The following is a 16,773-nucleotide window of genomic DNA, read 5'->3' as shown; positions in this document are numbered from 1 at the left end:
GGTTCAACTGGGTTCAGTGGAACGTACTCCTGCAAGCAATCTGGTTGCAGCATTCCACATGAATTGCAGTTGATGGGTAATTCAGTCTTGAAGTCACCAATGCCTGAACTATTGCGCCAAGCTCTGCCAGTCCGGGAATGGTCAGAGTTGTCTCACCAGATGCAGCTGTTAAAATGCACTTCTAGTCACTGAGACTACCTTGGCCTCCAGTGACAGAGGTGGATCCAGAAGCACTTTGACTGTTGTACTACTGTTTCTGGGGGATTGCAAACCCATCCAGGGTAGGCACTTCACCAATTTCTCAGACACAGGAACCACTCACCCACAGTGCCTCTGTCTTGCCAGGATTCAAGCTCAACTTATTTTCCTTCATCCATCCTACCATTGCGTCCAGGCACTGGTCCAGGACCTGCACAGCCTCTCCTGATTCAGATGTTATGTAGAAGTAGAGCTGAGTGTCACCAGCATATGGATGGCACCTTGCCTCAAAATCCCTAATGACTACTCCCAACGGCTTCATAGCATTGGGGATAAGATGGTCACACAAACCCGCAGCACGTTTGAACTCAAGGAAACAAAGGCGCTTTGTGGACAAATAAATGGGGGCACCTCAGATCCTGCTGCGCTGACTGCTAAACCAAGAGGTGCATCACAGTGATGGGGGGGGGGAGAAAGGTGGCCCTTCCTCTTCCATGGGATCCAGCAGGATTAGTAAATGTGTCACGCCACTGCCTGAAGATTGCACTTCCTAAGATTTACCACCCAATCCTGGGACTTTGGTTTCAGCCAGAGTGTCCTTTAAACACCACGTGTAGAACACAGGGAAACTGTTTCTATCTTACCCCACCTGGAGCGAACATGCTGACATTTCAGCTATGACCATTCCAACGAAAAGCAATATACAGAGAGTGTGCTTGCAAAAGTTTGCCCTTTCAAGGTGAAGAAATCTTGGCATCTCTCTCTTCCAGAGTAAAAGCAGAACTAGCAATGAATTAACAGATCATCAAGAAAGACAGCAAATAAAATACCATAAAATCAAAGAGGTTAAAAAAATCCTGAAAGCATGAGTGGTAAGTTATAAGCAACAGCTAGAGCCGACCAAATATTTTTAATTTTGAAAAGTTGCTGTGGTTGATATAAAAATGGCAATAAAGTCAAACCCTCAGATCTATTGTCATCACAGCGATGGGACAAATAGATAAATATTAGACCTCTGAGGCACTGCTGCCTTTCTATTGTTGTCGGGATGATAATAAATCTTTTACCTTTTATAGTTTTTAAACTCCACTGTGAAAGGAGACAGATGAGATGCTCATCCCTTTGCAAACTCCTCACAGGATTTTCCCCTGAGCAGGCTGCATGCATCTGTCATCTGAGGCTTGGGCAGGAGCCAGTTGCAAATGGGAACACGTCTCTCTCTCTCTGTATGTATGTGTTCACTGTTAACACTCTTAAGACATATATGGGGAACTTGGGCCCCTCCAGATGTTGATGAACTCCACCTCCCATCTGCCCTACCCGGAAGGGAATCCATTGGGTCAGAGATGGTGGGAGGGTCAAAAGTTCCACATCCCTGCCTAGAGAAAACTTCTGCCAGGTGAAGGTACATTGGACTGTGTCACATTAAAGCACGGGAGGGGAACCTTTGGCCCTGCAGATCTTGCTAAACGACCACTCCCATCATCCCTGCCCATTGACCATGCTTGCTGAGGTGATGGGAGTTGTAGTTTAGCAACATCTGGCAGGCCAGAAGAAGGGGCTGTAGCTCATTTGCAGAACACCTGCCTTGCATGCAGAAGGCCCCAGGTTCAATCTCCACGGGCATCTCCAGACAGGGCTGGGAAAAACTCCTTTCTAAAACCCTGTAGAGAAGCTACCAGCTGGGGGTGGGAACACAGGACACACCCAAAGCTGCTGGTCTCTCTGCTGCACCAGTGGAGTGGTCCTGCATCCCTTCTCCTCTTTCCTGTAAGTTAGCAAAGTGACAGCTGGAAGTGGCAGGCGATGAGTGAACTACAAGATTTCCTCAATGGACTTGCACTTGATAGGTCACCAGTTCTGGCCAATGACTCTTAAGTCCTGCTCAGTTTCTGGTCCTTCCCTAGGAAGCCCCACTCACATTATCAACTTAGCAAACTGTTTTAAAGTCTGTTTTTACAGTGTTTTAAAGAGTTCTTAGTGCTTTTGTTTGCCGCCCTGGGTTCCTGCTGGAGAAAGGGCTCAGTGGGAGAGCACTTGCTCTACATGCATCAGGTCCCAGCTTCAATCTCTGTCATGTCTCTGCAGGCTGGGAGAGACTCCTTGCATGAAGGCCTGGAGAGCCACTGGCAGTCAGTGCAGACATACTGATATAGATGGATCCATGCTCTGACTCAGTTTAGGGCAGCTTCCGTGTTCCTAGGATTCGGGGTGGGGAGAGGAATGCGGCTCCCAGTGAAAATCAAATGGGAAAGGTTTGCTCCAGGGACAAGGAGGGTGACTCTCATCCCCGTAATTAATTTTAAAAAATTAGGCCTCACTGTCCTACTCCAATGCAGGAGTGCTTATCCATCCTTTAAAACAAAAATCATAGCAAACAGCAAGGCTAGCCCCTCATGGGCATGACCGGCAGAGCCTTCTCCCCAGCGGCTCCTAGCCACGGTGATGGCAACTCCCTGCAGTGACCTGGCAGGGTCCCCCTTCATCACTTAGATGCTCATCTTCCAGCAGGATTTTATCCTTCACTTTTAATCGCCCCTGAATGTTGTGATAGATTGCTCTGGTTGCTGCACTATGCTACCATATTTTAAAAAATGATTTTATTCTTATAATTTTATATTTTGTTTAGCACAGGAAGCCTAGAAGCAAGAGGAAGCTGCCTTACCCAGATCCAGGCCATTGGTCCAAGAGCTTGGAAAAGTTACTGTTTTGAACTACAACTCCCATCAGCGCAATCCAGTGGCCATGCTGGCTGGGGCTGATGGGAGTTGTAGGTCAAAAAAGTAACTTTTCCAAGCTCTAGGGTTTCAAACGGGAGTCTCTCCCAGGCCTATCTGGAGATGCCATCAGGGATTGAATTTGGGACCTCCTGCATGCCAAGCAACTTCTTCATGCAAAGGTCTAAGTTGATTATAGTTTTGTAAGTTGAAACAAGCACTTTGAATTATGCCTGGGAATCATCCAGAGAGCCAGCACTGACATGAAAGCCCTGATATAATGTGTTCGCAACAACCAGCTTCCAGCACGAAGATAAACAGCCTTTTCATTCCAGTTGTCTAAACTCTGCCTTTTAATAGTCAGGAACCAGAATCCTCCTGTCCAGCAGGCTGCTGAGATGCTGCTGGGTTAAAATAAGGTCTTGTACTATCCTGGCTATAATAATTATTCTATACTTCCCTAGCAGATGTTGACATTTTACGCTGATGTCCCAGAATGAAATGTCAAGTTATTCCTGTTTAGAATGTAACATTTACATCCCCCTCCCCTTCAAATACTTCATCTGCAGCTATATTTTTCCATGCCTGGTTGCTCAGGGAGGCAGCATATTTGCGGAGGAAGAGAGAGAGGCACATTTTTTAGAAGAACCAAATGAAGAGTTGACTCTCCAGAAAGAGAGACCAGCTTCGCTGCTCTGGTTAGTGGGCAACCGGATGGTTTGGTTGTCTTCTGGAGTGTCACTTGCATTCCTCTCCTAACTCAAACCCTTGCTCACTACTTTGTGACATTTTGGCTGGTCCTAATAAAGGTATTGCCCAGCTTTGTATCGGGGTGTAGTATGAAATTCTGAGGTGTGCAGGAGCTTATAGTGGCAGCTCCCACAAAAATGCAGGCAGCTGTGTTGGCATCTATGTATCTCGATGGAAGCTGTTTAGTTTTGCTTCAGCCTGATGGTTATTGGTTTGTGGTAACATGGACGCAGGCTTTTTCACTTGTGGCACCATTGTTGTGGAATGGTCTCCCTGCTGAAATAGAAGAGGCCTCATCAGTATTGGCATTCTGCCGGCCCTTGAAGACACAGCTGTTTAGACAAGCATTTCTCAGATCTCCTGACTTGAACCTTCTGTCTGAACTGCTGTTTGAATTGTGCTGTTTTAATGGGCTTGTACTGTTGCACATTTTAAGTGTGGATGTTTATTTTAATGTTTTGATGGAATTGTTTTATTGCGTATTTTAATTATGTGTGCTTATATTTTGTAATTGGCTTTATATTTGTAAATTGGTTAAAAGCCACTTTGTAAAATCTGTGGTATATAAAATAATAAAAATAAAAATAATTCAGTACCCACTTTATTCAGATCAACATGAGTGCAATCCTATAGATAATTTCCTGGGACTAAGCTCCATTGAACTCAGTGGTGCTGACGTCTGACTGCATTAGCTCAACTTCTACGAGGAGCTTTAACAAAAGATACTCAGCCTGCTGAAATACAACCTTTAGCTTTTAATTACCATTTAAACTGTGAGTGTGAAGTAGGGACACTATCAAATAAAAGGAAAGAAGTAGCCAGCCTCTGCTTGATCATTTTCCTTATTCCCTACCTCTGTGCTAATCTGCCACAAAAAATATAAAGCCTCATCATCACCTCATCCACTTGCTAGAACAAGGCGGATCCATCAATTACCCTAGTGCTCTGGCCGATTATATTATCCCTCCTGCTCTGAAAAAAAGCTCCAGAGCTGTGCTCTTCTGCCCACTCCCTTTCCCTCTCCATCATACCACTGATTTGGATTTTGGAGCTCTCTCCTAACTGCTCTTTCTCTGGTGTTATAGGAAATCAGAGCGGGTAACAATAGAAGTTCCACAGTAGCAATACAGAATCATAGAATCATAGAATAGTAGAGGTGGAAGGGGTCTATAAGGCCATCAAGTCTAACCCCCTGCTCAATGCAGGAATCCAAATCCAATATAAGTCTTTGTGATATTTTGGATGGTTCTACTAAAGGTATGACAATATTGTGGCTTTTAGAATCTCCACCCCCCCTTTATGGCTCAACATGGTTACCTGATATTTTTGTTGATGCTGGAACTATTGTTCTGTTAATATTGTAATGCAGAAAAATATAAGGAGGATAAAGTGTGTGTTTCTGTGTGTGTGAATGGCTGTGATACATCCAATCCAGTTCAATATATTTTGTTAAAATATTAACAAATGCACATTCCCACCACATGTGCAGGAACTTTACATTACTTTCCAGCACAGGCTGTCCTCCAAGCCTGGTTTCAAAAATCTGGACAACATTTTCTGTTATATTTTTGCACTCAGTGAGAAAGAGAGTTGGACATTTGCCCTCACTTTTGACAACCCTCTTCTGTCTGTTCCATCTGCAAATCCACTTCTCAGTTGAGCATAGCTTCTAATTTGGCGTGGTTATTTTTCCTCACTCCGAGCAATCTTTGGTATCTGTCAGGCAAGAAGCTCTTGGATCAGGCAAGCCCCACAGAAATCCAAGCCTCTGTTACCATAATTTTATTTATTTATTTATTTATTTATTAGATTTTTATACCGCCCCATAGCCGAAGCTCTCTGGGCGGTTCACAACAGATAAATATACAATTAAACATCCCATATACAGTTAAAACATATATTAAACAACTTAAAAATGAAATAATTATACCAAAAACCTAAACATAGTTAAACACATAAACAACTGCAAAACTCAGTACTAAATATTAAATGTTAAAAAAGTATTAAATTGTAATAAGATGTTAAGATGTTACGGTGTAAATAATTAAAATACAATCTAATAGATGTTAAAATGTTAAATGTTAAAATGCCTGGGAGAAGATGAAGGTTTTTACCTGGTGCCGAAAAGATAATAATGGTGGTGCCAGGCGTACCTCATCAGGGAGAGAATTCCATAATTCGGGGGCCACCACTGAGAAGGCCCTTTTTCTCGTTGTCACCTTCCAGGCTTCTCTCTGAGTAGGCCCCCGAAGGAGGGCCTTTCATGTCGATCGCAGCGTACAGGTAGGTTCATATCGGGAGAGGCGTTCCAACAGGTATTGTGGTCCCAGGCCGTGTAAGGCTTTATAGGTTAAAACCAGCACCTTGAATCGGGCCTGGAAGCATATAGGCAGCCAGTGTGATCTCTTAGTGCTCTGAGGTAAGAACTTACCTCTTAACGTTGTGTATTGTTGCTTCCAAAGAAATAACAGAAGGGGGAAATATCCATGAAATATTTCTTTTCCCTGCAGGAAGCAAGAAAACCAGCATTGTGTGAGAGTGACTGTGGGGTTCTGGGGCTGATGCCCATCCGGGACAGGTAAGGGAACCTTTTTCAGTCAGGAAATAGGCATCCAATAGGCATTCAGTAAGACCCGTGTGGGTAGAGTTGCCAGCTCTTGAAACTGCTCCTGCTCTTATGCCCTTAACAGCAGTTTGCTCCACATCAGTTCTTAAGAACATAAGACGAGCCTGCTGGATTGGACCAGTGGCCCCTCTAGTCCAGCATCCTATTCTCACAGGGCCAACCAGATGCCCAAGGAACCCTGCAAGCAGGACCTGAGTGCAAGAGCACTCGCCCCTCCTGCAGTTTCCAGCAACTGATATGCAGAAGCATGCAGCCTCAGAGGGTGGGGACCAAATTCCATAGTTTAGCTCTGTGCCACCTGAAGAAGTCCTTTCTTTTGTCTGTCCTGAATCTTCTAACATCAGCTTCAATGGCTGTCCACGAGTTCTAGTGTTATGAATCAATTCACTCATCAACCAAGTAGTTTTCTTTAGTTCAGCAACAGCCCCCATTTTGACAATCCCTTGAATTAAATTTGGCAAGAGCGTGCTGGGAGTGGGGGCATGATATATGTCTCAAAGCACATTTCAGCTGGTCCACAATTTGCTAGTCTGCCATAAGGAATTCCCCTGCTGGATCAGGCCAGTGGCCCGTCTAGTCCAGCATCCTTTTCTCAGAATGGCCAGCTGGCGCCACAGTGTTCCCACAAGCAGGACCTGAGTGCAAGAGCATCCTCCCCTCCTGCGGTTCCTAGCAACTGGTATTCGGAAGCATCCTGCCTCTGACAGTGGAGGCAACATATAGCCATCATGGCTAGTAGCCATTGATAGCCTTTTCCTCCATGAATTTGTCTAATCCTCTTTTAAAGCCATCTGAGATGGTGCCCATCACTTCTGGGGGCTTCTGGCTGGCCCCTGTGAGAAACTGAAGTGGACTGGACAGGATGGATCTTCCCACTGACCGAGCAGGGCTCTTCTTAGAGAATATTTCCAGTGAGCCCAAAAGTGAGGAAAAGGGAATGCCTCTGAGCATATGCTGATTTCTTCACCGTGTCCACTGGTTCCATCCCTTTGTCCTGTTCCTGGTTCTGTCTGTGACTGCCAGTCAAGGATAGAAAATTGGCCTCTTTTCCTCCTTGAAGAATAATTCATAAGGAAATCTCTAAGGCAGGAATATCTCAGTTCATATGTGCACAAATTATTGTCTATATATGACAAGATGACTGCAAGAACAATTCCTTGGTAGCAGCTAGGAGCATGACAAGTGGCCTCTCTGCATTATCAAAGAGCTATAGAGATGCAGCATTCGTTAGGGCCACATCTGCACTGCACATTGAAAACACAATGATACTACTTTAAACAGTCATGGGTTCCCCCAGAAGGATCCTGGGAGCTGGAGTTTGTGGACTCCTGAGAGTTGTTAGGAGTCATAGAATTGTAGAGTTGGGAGGAGCCTATAAGGCCATCAAGTCCAACCCCTTATCCAGCCTTTCCCAACCAGTGTGCCTCCAGATGTTGTTGGACCACAATTCCCATATTTCCTGACCATTGGCAATGCTGGCTGAGGCTGATGGGAGTTGTGGTCCAACAACATCTGGAGGCACACTGGTTGGGAAAGGCTGCCAGGAATCCAACTTAAAGCACACGCGACAGGTGGCTGTCCAGCTGCCTCTTTGAATGCCTCCAGTGTTGGAGAGCCCACCACCTCCCTAGGTCATTGGTGCCATTGTCATACTGCTCTAACAGTTAGGAAGTTTTTCTTGATGTTCAGTTGAAATCTGCCTTCCTGTAACTTGAGCCCATTATTCCATGTCCTGCATTCTGGGATGATTGAGAAGAAATCCTGGCCCTCCTCTGTGTAACAGCCTTTCAAGTACTTAAAGAGTGCTACCACATATCCCCTCAGTCTTTTCTTCTCAGGGCTCAACATGCCCAGTTCCTTCAGCCTGTCCTCATACGGCTTTGTTTCCTGTCTCCTGATCATCCTTGTTGCCCTCCTCTGAACTAGTTTGTCTGTATCCTTCTTAAAGTGCAGTGTCCAGAACTGGACACACCTACTCAAGAGGAGGCCTAACCAGTGCAGAATAGAGGGGAACTAGTACTTCATGAGATTTTGAAATTACACTTCTGTTAAAGCAGCCTAAAATAGCATTTGCCTTTTATGCAGCCACATTGCACCATTGGCTCATATTCAGTTTGTGATCAACGACAATTCTAAGATCCTTCTTGCATGTAGTATTGCTGCGCCAAGTATCCCCCATCTTATAGCGATGCACTTTATTTATTTTTCCTGTGTGCAGAACTTTGCACATATCCCTGTTAAATTTAATTCTATTGTTTTCAGCCCAGTGCTCCAGCCTATTAAGATCACTTTGAATTTTGTTTCTGTCCTCCAGAGTATTGGCCATCCCTCCCAATTTTGTATCATCTTCAGATTTGATAAGCATTCCCTGCACCTCCTCATCCAAGTCATAGTATTCCCCTCACAGAGCTACAACTCCAGGAATTCCCTGGGAAGAGGGATGGATTGTTAAACCATACTGCTTCAAAGGGATAGTGCAGATGTGGCCCAGGGACAGATGAATCTGTCAGTGTTGGTTTCTCCTTTTTCTACTCTTATGTTCAGTTCTCCTCATTTCCATAGTTTGCAGTTTTTTTAAAAAAAGAAGTTCACTGTGCATACCCATTTTGCTATTGTATACATTACTGCAAGCAAGTTCCCTAATATAATGCATTTTTGTACATTATATACACATTTTTGTATCCATTTTCAGTTTGGAGAACTGCATCCCAAAATTCAGAGAAGTGCAAATTTCAAAGGACAACTGTTTGGGTTTTGTGTATTGGTTTGGGAAAGTGTGAATTAGGCAGATTTGCAATTCAGTGCCAACCAAACACATTTCTCCCATTGTGGGAATCTCACAGTTTTGTGCCTGAACATCAGTCTTGTGTATAGGAACGTTCTAATTTCGTATTCATGTCAACTTTTAATTAAGCAGCCCCTATTAATATGAAAATGGATGCTTGCCTGCACATTTCAACATGTCAGCATGCTTCACTGTCCCCCCGCCCCCATTTGAATGCCAACTACAAATGCGGTACGTTGCAGACAGAAAATAGGAAGGGTGACTACATTAGGGACATATCTTATGCAAAAATTCCAGAAGCTTATTTGAAAGAAAGTTTCCAAGCAAAATAAGTGAAGAAGAACAATAGGTTACAACCTTTATAACCTGAGATTGTTAATGAATTTATCTGTGTGATTAATTCACCGGGAGCATAAAACACAGAATTTAACGGCAGCTTTTCCCTCCAAAGCAGGCATAGCCCATGTAGTGCCCTCCAGATGTTGACAGTTTACAAATCAATCAGGCCTAGCCACCATGGCTGACAGTCAGGAATGATGGCAGTTGTTTGATGGGTACAATGGACAAATCCAACAAATTATATTGAAATATTGGCACTTACTGTCTAATATTCCTAGATGCAAAGAGAAACCTTTATTTGTATTTAAACATGCTTTTAACTTGAAATATTTTTTAGTCCATAGTGACATAATAAAAAGGATGGATAATAATATGGGTGCAATTACACTAAATAAAGCCACTGGAAACTTCCCTTGTAATCAATGCAGTACCTGTATTAATTGCGTTAAATTTAAACAGTTTACCAATTAGGTGGATAATAAGAGGTATGTCCTCAGAGGATTTTACAACTGTAACACCAAGGGAGTTGTATATGCTATACAATGCCCTTGTAATTTTATATATGTAGGAATGACAACTAGAAAAATCAAAATGAGAATTAGTGAACATAAGAGTTGTATTAAAAATAGAAGATTACATGCTCCTGTGGTAAAACGTTATATAAGCTGACATACTAAAAAGGGTGTAAGATTTTGGACCCTTGAGAAAGTTACAGGAGAAGGAAGGCAACTGGAAGCAAGATTGAAAAGAAGGGGACTTTTCTGGATATCCTCTTTGAAGACAAAAGTGCCAGTTGGACTAAATGAAGACCTGAACTGGATCCCTGTGCTGCAATAATGGTTTTGGGTTCCATTTTTGTGATTTGTAATTTTGAAATATGTACATTGGATTATTTTTCTTTAGCTTTTCAGTTGGTTCATAGGCAGTAGAAATTGTCATGTTATCTTCTTTATGGTGAAGTGCCTCTGGTGGATTATCTCAAGGGTTAACATAAATTGGTATGTTATGCGCCTAGCTGAGGTATGTTATGCGCCTAGTGGCTGGAGGAGTAAATTCCACAGCTGAGCCACATCTTTAGGCCCAGCAGTGACTATAATAACTTGGCTGATAAGGCATTGAAACCACAGTAGGATAGATGCATAATGCTGATGGTGATACCTTGTTATTATTTTTAGAACTATACCAACAGGATAAAATGGTGTGTACCAATGACAAAAATATTTGCTTAATTAATTATTATTATTAATGTATCTTATTAAATTCTAATTTAAAATTATTTTATGTAGAGATTTTGACTTTTGGAATTGCCAATGTATCAGCCCCTATTAATGAGATTAATATATAAGGGAAAGTGGGTTTACAGTATTCTCTTCCAACAATCAGCTGTTTTGTTGTTTTAAACATCCAGAGACACTCACCATTAGTAATTATTGTTTTAACATATTTTTATACTTTGCTCTTTATAGTGTATGCTTAATAAGTCAGAAGGCCACTGAAGAAGACTCTTTGTTGAAACACGTTTGGCTACACTTTGTTTTTGTATTGGCCACACTTTGTCTTTATCTCTTCTTGTAGTAGCGTTGAATTTAATAGCTGCAGCATTTTATGATTTTTATATCCTGTTTTTTGCATTTGACATTACATGGGTATTGATTCAATATCGCATGGAGTATTTTCGCAGCGATTTTACGTTGGTTTAACAACATACGTGTATTAAATGTTTATGCTTCATTTTGTGTTCTGAATTGGTGCTACTAACCCAAGCCTAGGACTCCCTGCTCGGTTAGTTTTCCGCATCTGCACAACGAAGGGAGGAGACATGCCTGTCGGCCCCGCTCCAATCTGGTTACTCCGGCGAGGGAACCAAAAACAGGCTGGTGGCCACTGCCGCCTTGGCAAGCCAGAGACTGCAGTGAAGCCCTGGAGGGCTAAGGCCAGTGGCCCTCCTCGCCTCCTGCCAGCAACAGGGAGTGCCTTTAAAATGCTGAAGGGGGGGGCAGGGTTGCCAAATGGCCAGAGGAAAACAGCCTGCCAGTTGCTCCTCTGCTGTAATGCAAGTCTGTGCGCAGAAATCGGCAGGTGGGAAGCGAACCCGCCAACCTTGGCACTGACTTGGAGAAGTGGTCTGCCAGGCCGCCCTCGGTGCCAGAGGATGAGCTTAAACGCTCCTTTTTTAAACGTAAAAAGGAGGAAGGGAAATATCTGGAGTCTTTGGCGTTGAGGCGGGGGTGGTGGGGATAAGGTAGGAAGGGCAGCGCAGAGGCAGAGAGAGGTCAAAAAGTTGGCTTCCCTGGGAGGAGTTAAGAGGGGGGAAGCCTCGATGAACTCAGTGGGGTTTCTTTGCGGCTAAATAGGCAGAGGGCTACGGTGTGGCTGACGATGGCTACGTGGAGCTTCCATGTTCAGAAGCATAGAATGGTAGAGTGGGAAGGGGCCTCTGAGGCCATCGAGTCCGACCCCTGCTTAACGCAGGAATCCAGTTCACAGCATCCCCGACAGGTGGCTCTCCAGCTGCCTCCTGAAGGTCTCCAGAGTTGGCATAGGTCTCCAAAAACAGCTGATGCGAAGTGACCCCAAGGGATGGCCGCCACCTTCGAGAGGCCTGGGCTGGGGGCAACGTAGGGCTGTTCCAAGCCCCGCCTCTCCTCCGCCCTGCGCCCAGGTGGGCTCTCCTCCTCCTCCTCCCAGGGCGGCGCCCCCACTCCTCCCTCCGGGCCCGGGCGCGCCAATAAGAAGCGGAGAAAGTTTGCGGGCAGCCAATCAGCAAGGCTCGGCAGCTCCTTCTGCAGCCGCCGCCGCTGCCGCTGCGGAGACTTGGCTGGCGCGTCCTGCCTGCCCAGCGCTGCGCTTCGGAGAGTCATCGGGGGCGCCTGCCGCTGCCTCGCTCGCTGCCGCGGTGCTTCTGCGGTGCTTCCGCGCACTCGGCCGCGCTTGGGATGCGTGCCCGTGGGCAGCGGTAGAGCGCGCGGACTGGCGCTGCTCGCCCGGAGACCACGATGCCCGGCGGCGGAGCAGCCTCGCCAGCGCCGCCGCTCCCGGTGCTCCTTTGCGCGCTCCTTGCCGCCGCTCTACTGAGCGCACAGGCGGAGCCCAGCTGCCAGCGGGTCCGCGCCGCTTTCCAGGCGCTCCAGCCCGGCGCCAAGTGGATGCCCGAGAGCCCCGGCGCAGGTGAGTGAGGAGGGCCGGCTGAGGGCCGGAGGCTTTGGCTTCTGGGCTGCGCTGCTCCCTCAAGCAAGTCTGGGGGCCGCGACTCGCGAAGGGCTGCTGCGCAACTCCCAAGCGAGCGCCCCCCACCTCCTTCTCCAGGCCGCTTTGGAGTTGCAGCGCTCTCGCTCGACGGGTCGGGGGCTCCAGCCAGAGGGGCGTGGGGTGGTGGGAGGCCCCGGAGCGGGGAGAGCAGCTCTTTTGCATGCCGGCGCGGGCGTTTGTCCAGGCGGGGCGGGGGAAAGACTCGAGGCTGAAACCCTGAGGAGCCGCTGCCTCTGGGCAGAGAATTCTCGGTGACACACGGAGGTCCCGCGTTTTTTTTCTCCTGGGACCTCTGACTGCCTTTCCTAGGCTCCAGCACCGCGTTTCCACCGCATTGGTGCCATTCCTCGTCCCCAGCGTCTCCTGCTCACTGGTAGACTTCCTCTGCATATGGAGGTTCCATTTAGTTATCGTTGGCCATGCCGGACCTATCAGAGGAATCCTATGCGTTCTTACGTGGAGATACATCCAGTGATGCTTTTCTCTCTCTAATTTTGCCTGTTCCCTTTAAAAGACACCCTTTACACCACGAGGGAAAGACAGGTATGTGCGGGAAACTGTTGCCAACTGTGTGGGGACGATCTGTAGCTCGGTGTCGGAGCATCTGTCAGGTGCACAGAAGGTCCCGGGTCGAGTCCCTGTGCGCTCCACAGACGGCTGGGAAAGACCTCTACCTGAAACGCTGCCAGCCAGTGCTGACCAGACTGGGCTAGGTGGACCTGTGGAACAGGGCAGTTTCCCGAGGGGGGGTATGCCAGGGGGTGCACTGAGGTAGGGTGAAACGTTTTCCAAAACAGTTTTCTGGAAAACTGTCTTATACGATGGGGGGGGGGGAAGAATGCCTGTTTCCTATGTACCTTAGTAACAATGAATTGATGCCAACTGCAAATAAATATTAGGCAAGTCTGGCAGTTTCAAACTTCTTAGCTTTGTTTGCTAAATGCAACCATGGCACATTAGGGTGTCAGAAAAAAATCTGCTGCAAATGACCTTAACTTGTGGTAGGAAAGTTACCAGGAGAACTTCTGCATGGATTAGAGAGGTCCTGAAGCTGTGGGGTGGTGCTTCGGAGAGCCCTCTCAGGAGTGGGCATTGGATGTGGGGCACCAGAGCAAGACGAGGGCACTCTGAAAGCCATTTCCATGCCACAGAGTGGCCTGGAGCGGGGAATCGGTAGTCAAAGGCAATGAGAATGGGCTGATCTAGAGCCTGGAGCATAGACCCTCTGGAGTTAGCCCAGATCCTCCCGTCTGAAAGCCGGCTGCTGCTGCAGCCGCCCGGCCTCGCCGGCTCTCTCCTGCCATCTTTCCCCTTTCCCTGGTGTGCTTGTCTGGTTTCTCTCCGTGGGTCTTTGTAGAAGGAAGGAAAACGGGCACAAAGCGCTTTCTGGGGCGACTGCAGACTCGCTTTCTCTGGAGCAGTACTGCTAACGTTATTTTAAAAATCTCCCTCTGGTCCTATAGGAGAAACTAGATGACATTTCCCCCTGTAATTTTTCCCTGGAGCTGTGTTGTTCTGTTGCCTTCCAGTGGCGTCTGGGCATGTGGAGAGTTCTCAGAGGCTGGGATGGTGATGTGTCCAGTGTCCATCTCTTCCTTTTGGACCTTCTGAAGTTGGGTTTCCTCCCTTGGGAGCAGTCGGGTGTGTTGAGGATCCCCCTGCAGCAGGGTAAAATTTCATCAGGCTCTCAATGGGTACCTTCTACCTGTGAATACCAGGTGCTGGAAGCCGCAGGAGGGGAGCGTGCTCTTGCGCTCAGGGTCTGCTTGCAGGCTTCCCTTTAGGGCATCTAGTTTGACCAGCGGGGGGGGGGGAAGGCTAGACTCAGATGGGCCTTTGGTCTGATCCCAACAGGGCTCTTCTTGTGCTCATATGATCTTGGTTTTGCTGGGAAGTGGCTCGTCATTGGTTTATAAAAGGCTGCCCCCCCCCAGCAGCCACAGAGGAAGAGGAACCAGCTAGTTGTGTCACTAGGGGGCACTAGGGTTGTTCAAGGATTTTTCATTCAGCCTTGTCCCTCTTCTGTTGAGAGCCAAGTGAGGCAAGCAACAGCCCTGCCTGAAATGCGGCAAGCCTGCCTGATCTAGGGGGCATGTTCTCTCGTGCAGTTGCCCTGTTGAGTTCAGAGCCCGTGCATATGTACTTAGAAGCAAGTCCTGCAGAGCTCAATGGGAGGTATTGTCAAGTAAAGGTGGATCGGATGGCCTCGGGTGTGTGTCTTGGGAGGGGTGGGCTCTCTGAATTGGGAATTCTACACTTGGAATCTCTGCCTAACTCTAAGGTGGCTGTTGGTAAATAGTTCTCCTGGTTTGAGTTTCCATCTGGGATAATACTTCCTTGCAGGATTGTTGTGAAAATGACTTGAGAGAATGTGTGGAGCTTGTTTTCGCCATCCTATAAACAAATAGTACATACAGATGTTATGAAACCTTCCAGTTCACCTTCCCTTATGGACCTTGGAATAAAACGAGAAGTTTTGCTCTGTTTGGGTAAATGTCTGCTTTGAGAATATTTTTCTCCCAGCTTTTTAATTCAAAATGCAATAAAGCCATTTGCTCTCTGTTTTGGACCAGACTTTGCCAACCTGGTGCCCTCCAGAAGTTTTGAATTACAATTCCCATCAGCCGCATAACAGCTTCTGGGAGTTGTAGTCTAAAATATTGGGAGAGGACCAGGTTGGCAACAACTCTCCTATCTTATCTTTTGTTAACAGGACTCTACCGATAGACCCATTGGAAACGTAGGGCAATATGTCTCCTGCTTTTTGATCGGATGTTGACAATAGATATTTTGGTGTCTGGAATGCTCTAGGATGGGAATTAATTTGCAAGAACCCCCCCCCAATAATGTGACATTCTTCCATGCAGCAGGAGGATGCATGCTCTGGTAACTTCTAGATTGGACTACTGCAACGCGCTCTACATGGGGCTGCCCTTGAAGACTGTTCGGAAACTACAGCTAGTCCAGAATGCAGCGGCCAGATTGTTGACGCGGACCAGAAGGTCCGCTCATATAACACCTGTTCTAGCCCATCTGCACTGGCTTCCTATTTGTTTCCGGGCTAGATTCAAAGTGCTGGTTTTGACCTATAAAGCCCTACACGACATGGGACCGCAATACCTGGTGGAACGCCTCTTCCAATATGAACCTACCCGTACACTGCGCTCAACATCTAAGGCCCTCCTCCGAGTACCATCCCATCGAGAGGCTCGGAGGGTGATGACTAGAACCAGGGCCTTTTCAGTAGTGGCCCCCAAACTGTGGAACAGTCTTTCTGATGAGGTGCGCCTGGCGCCGACGCTACTATCTTTTCGGCGCCAGGTGAAAACCTTTTTATACTCCCAGGCATTTTAAAGTGTATTTTAAACAGCATTTCCGTATTTTGGATGTTGTTTGGTTCGTTATTGGTTTTTATTTATTTTATTTTTATTATTTATTGTATTTATTGTATTTATATATTGTGCTTGTTTTTATCTTTTTGTACACCGCCCAGAGAGCCTTCAGGCTTAGGGCAGTATATAAATTAAACTAACTAAATAAATAAAAATAAATTGTAATGGAGACGTCTTTGGTTTCCCAGTAGGAGCCTGCAAGTTCTGTCTGGGGAAATAGCTTTTCAGGAGCCGTTGCTGTACGTACAACTCATACAACATCAACTTTGACAGGTGCTGTGTGTGTTGGCAAGGTGGTAAACATGCTGATCAGGTTCATCAATGTTTTAGAGCTGAATGATCAGAGTGGGAGCTTCAGGGCAATGAGGCCACAATGAATGAGGTCACATCCACACCATATATTTAAAGCATATGGCTTGCCCCACAGAATCCTAGGAAATGTAGCTCTGTGTGTGTGTGAACTACAGATCCCAGGGTTCTTTGGGGGAAGCCATATCCTTTAGATGTATGGTGTAGATGTGACCAGAGTATCTTCCTCTGCCACTTGAAATGGAAGAGGCAGCAGTACCTCTCCTGGCTTAGTTCTGCTGCTGTTTGAGCATCCTTGAAATGGACATGGACTGCCTTCAAGTCGGTCCTGACTTATGGCGACCCTGTGAATAGGGTGTTCATGGCAAGCGGTATTCAGAGGGGGCTTACCATTGCCTCCCTCTGAGG

The 16,773-nt window shown here is 46.5% G+C and overlaps 1 protein-coding gene across 5 annotated transcripts in view; it reads left to right on the top strand.

Annotated features, from left to right (window-relative positions):
- Window positions 1–12,188: 12,188 nt before the first annotated feature.
- The window catches only part of GPC3 (glypican 3), a 192,103-nt gene continuing 187,518 nt past the window's right edge, over window positions 12,189–16,773 (top strand). For all 5 annotated transcript variants that reach the window (XM_061598743.1, XM_061598747.1, XM_061598746.1 and 2 more), the window contains exon 1: window positions 12,189–12,583. In XM_061598743.1, coding sequence (XP_061454727.1) covers window positions 12,412–12,583 — 172 coding nt within the window. In that variant the 5' untranslated portion in view covers window positions 12,189–12,411. The remainder of the gene's footprint in view (window positions 12,584–16,773) is intronic.

The sequence above is a fragment of the Rhineura floridana genome, chromosome 16 (assembly GCF_030035675.1).
Source record: "Rhineura floridana isolate rRhiFlo1 chromosome 16, rRhiFlo1.hap2, whole genome shotgun sequence".
Taxonomy (NCBI): domain Eukaryota; kingdom Metazoa; phylum Chordata; class Lepidosauria; order Squamata; family Rhineuridae; genus Rhineura; species Rhineura floridana.
This window is presented reverse-complemented; position numbering and strand designations above follow the sequence as displayed.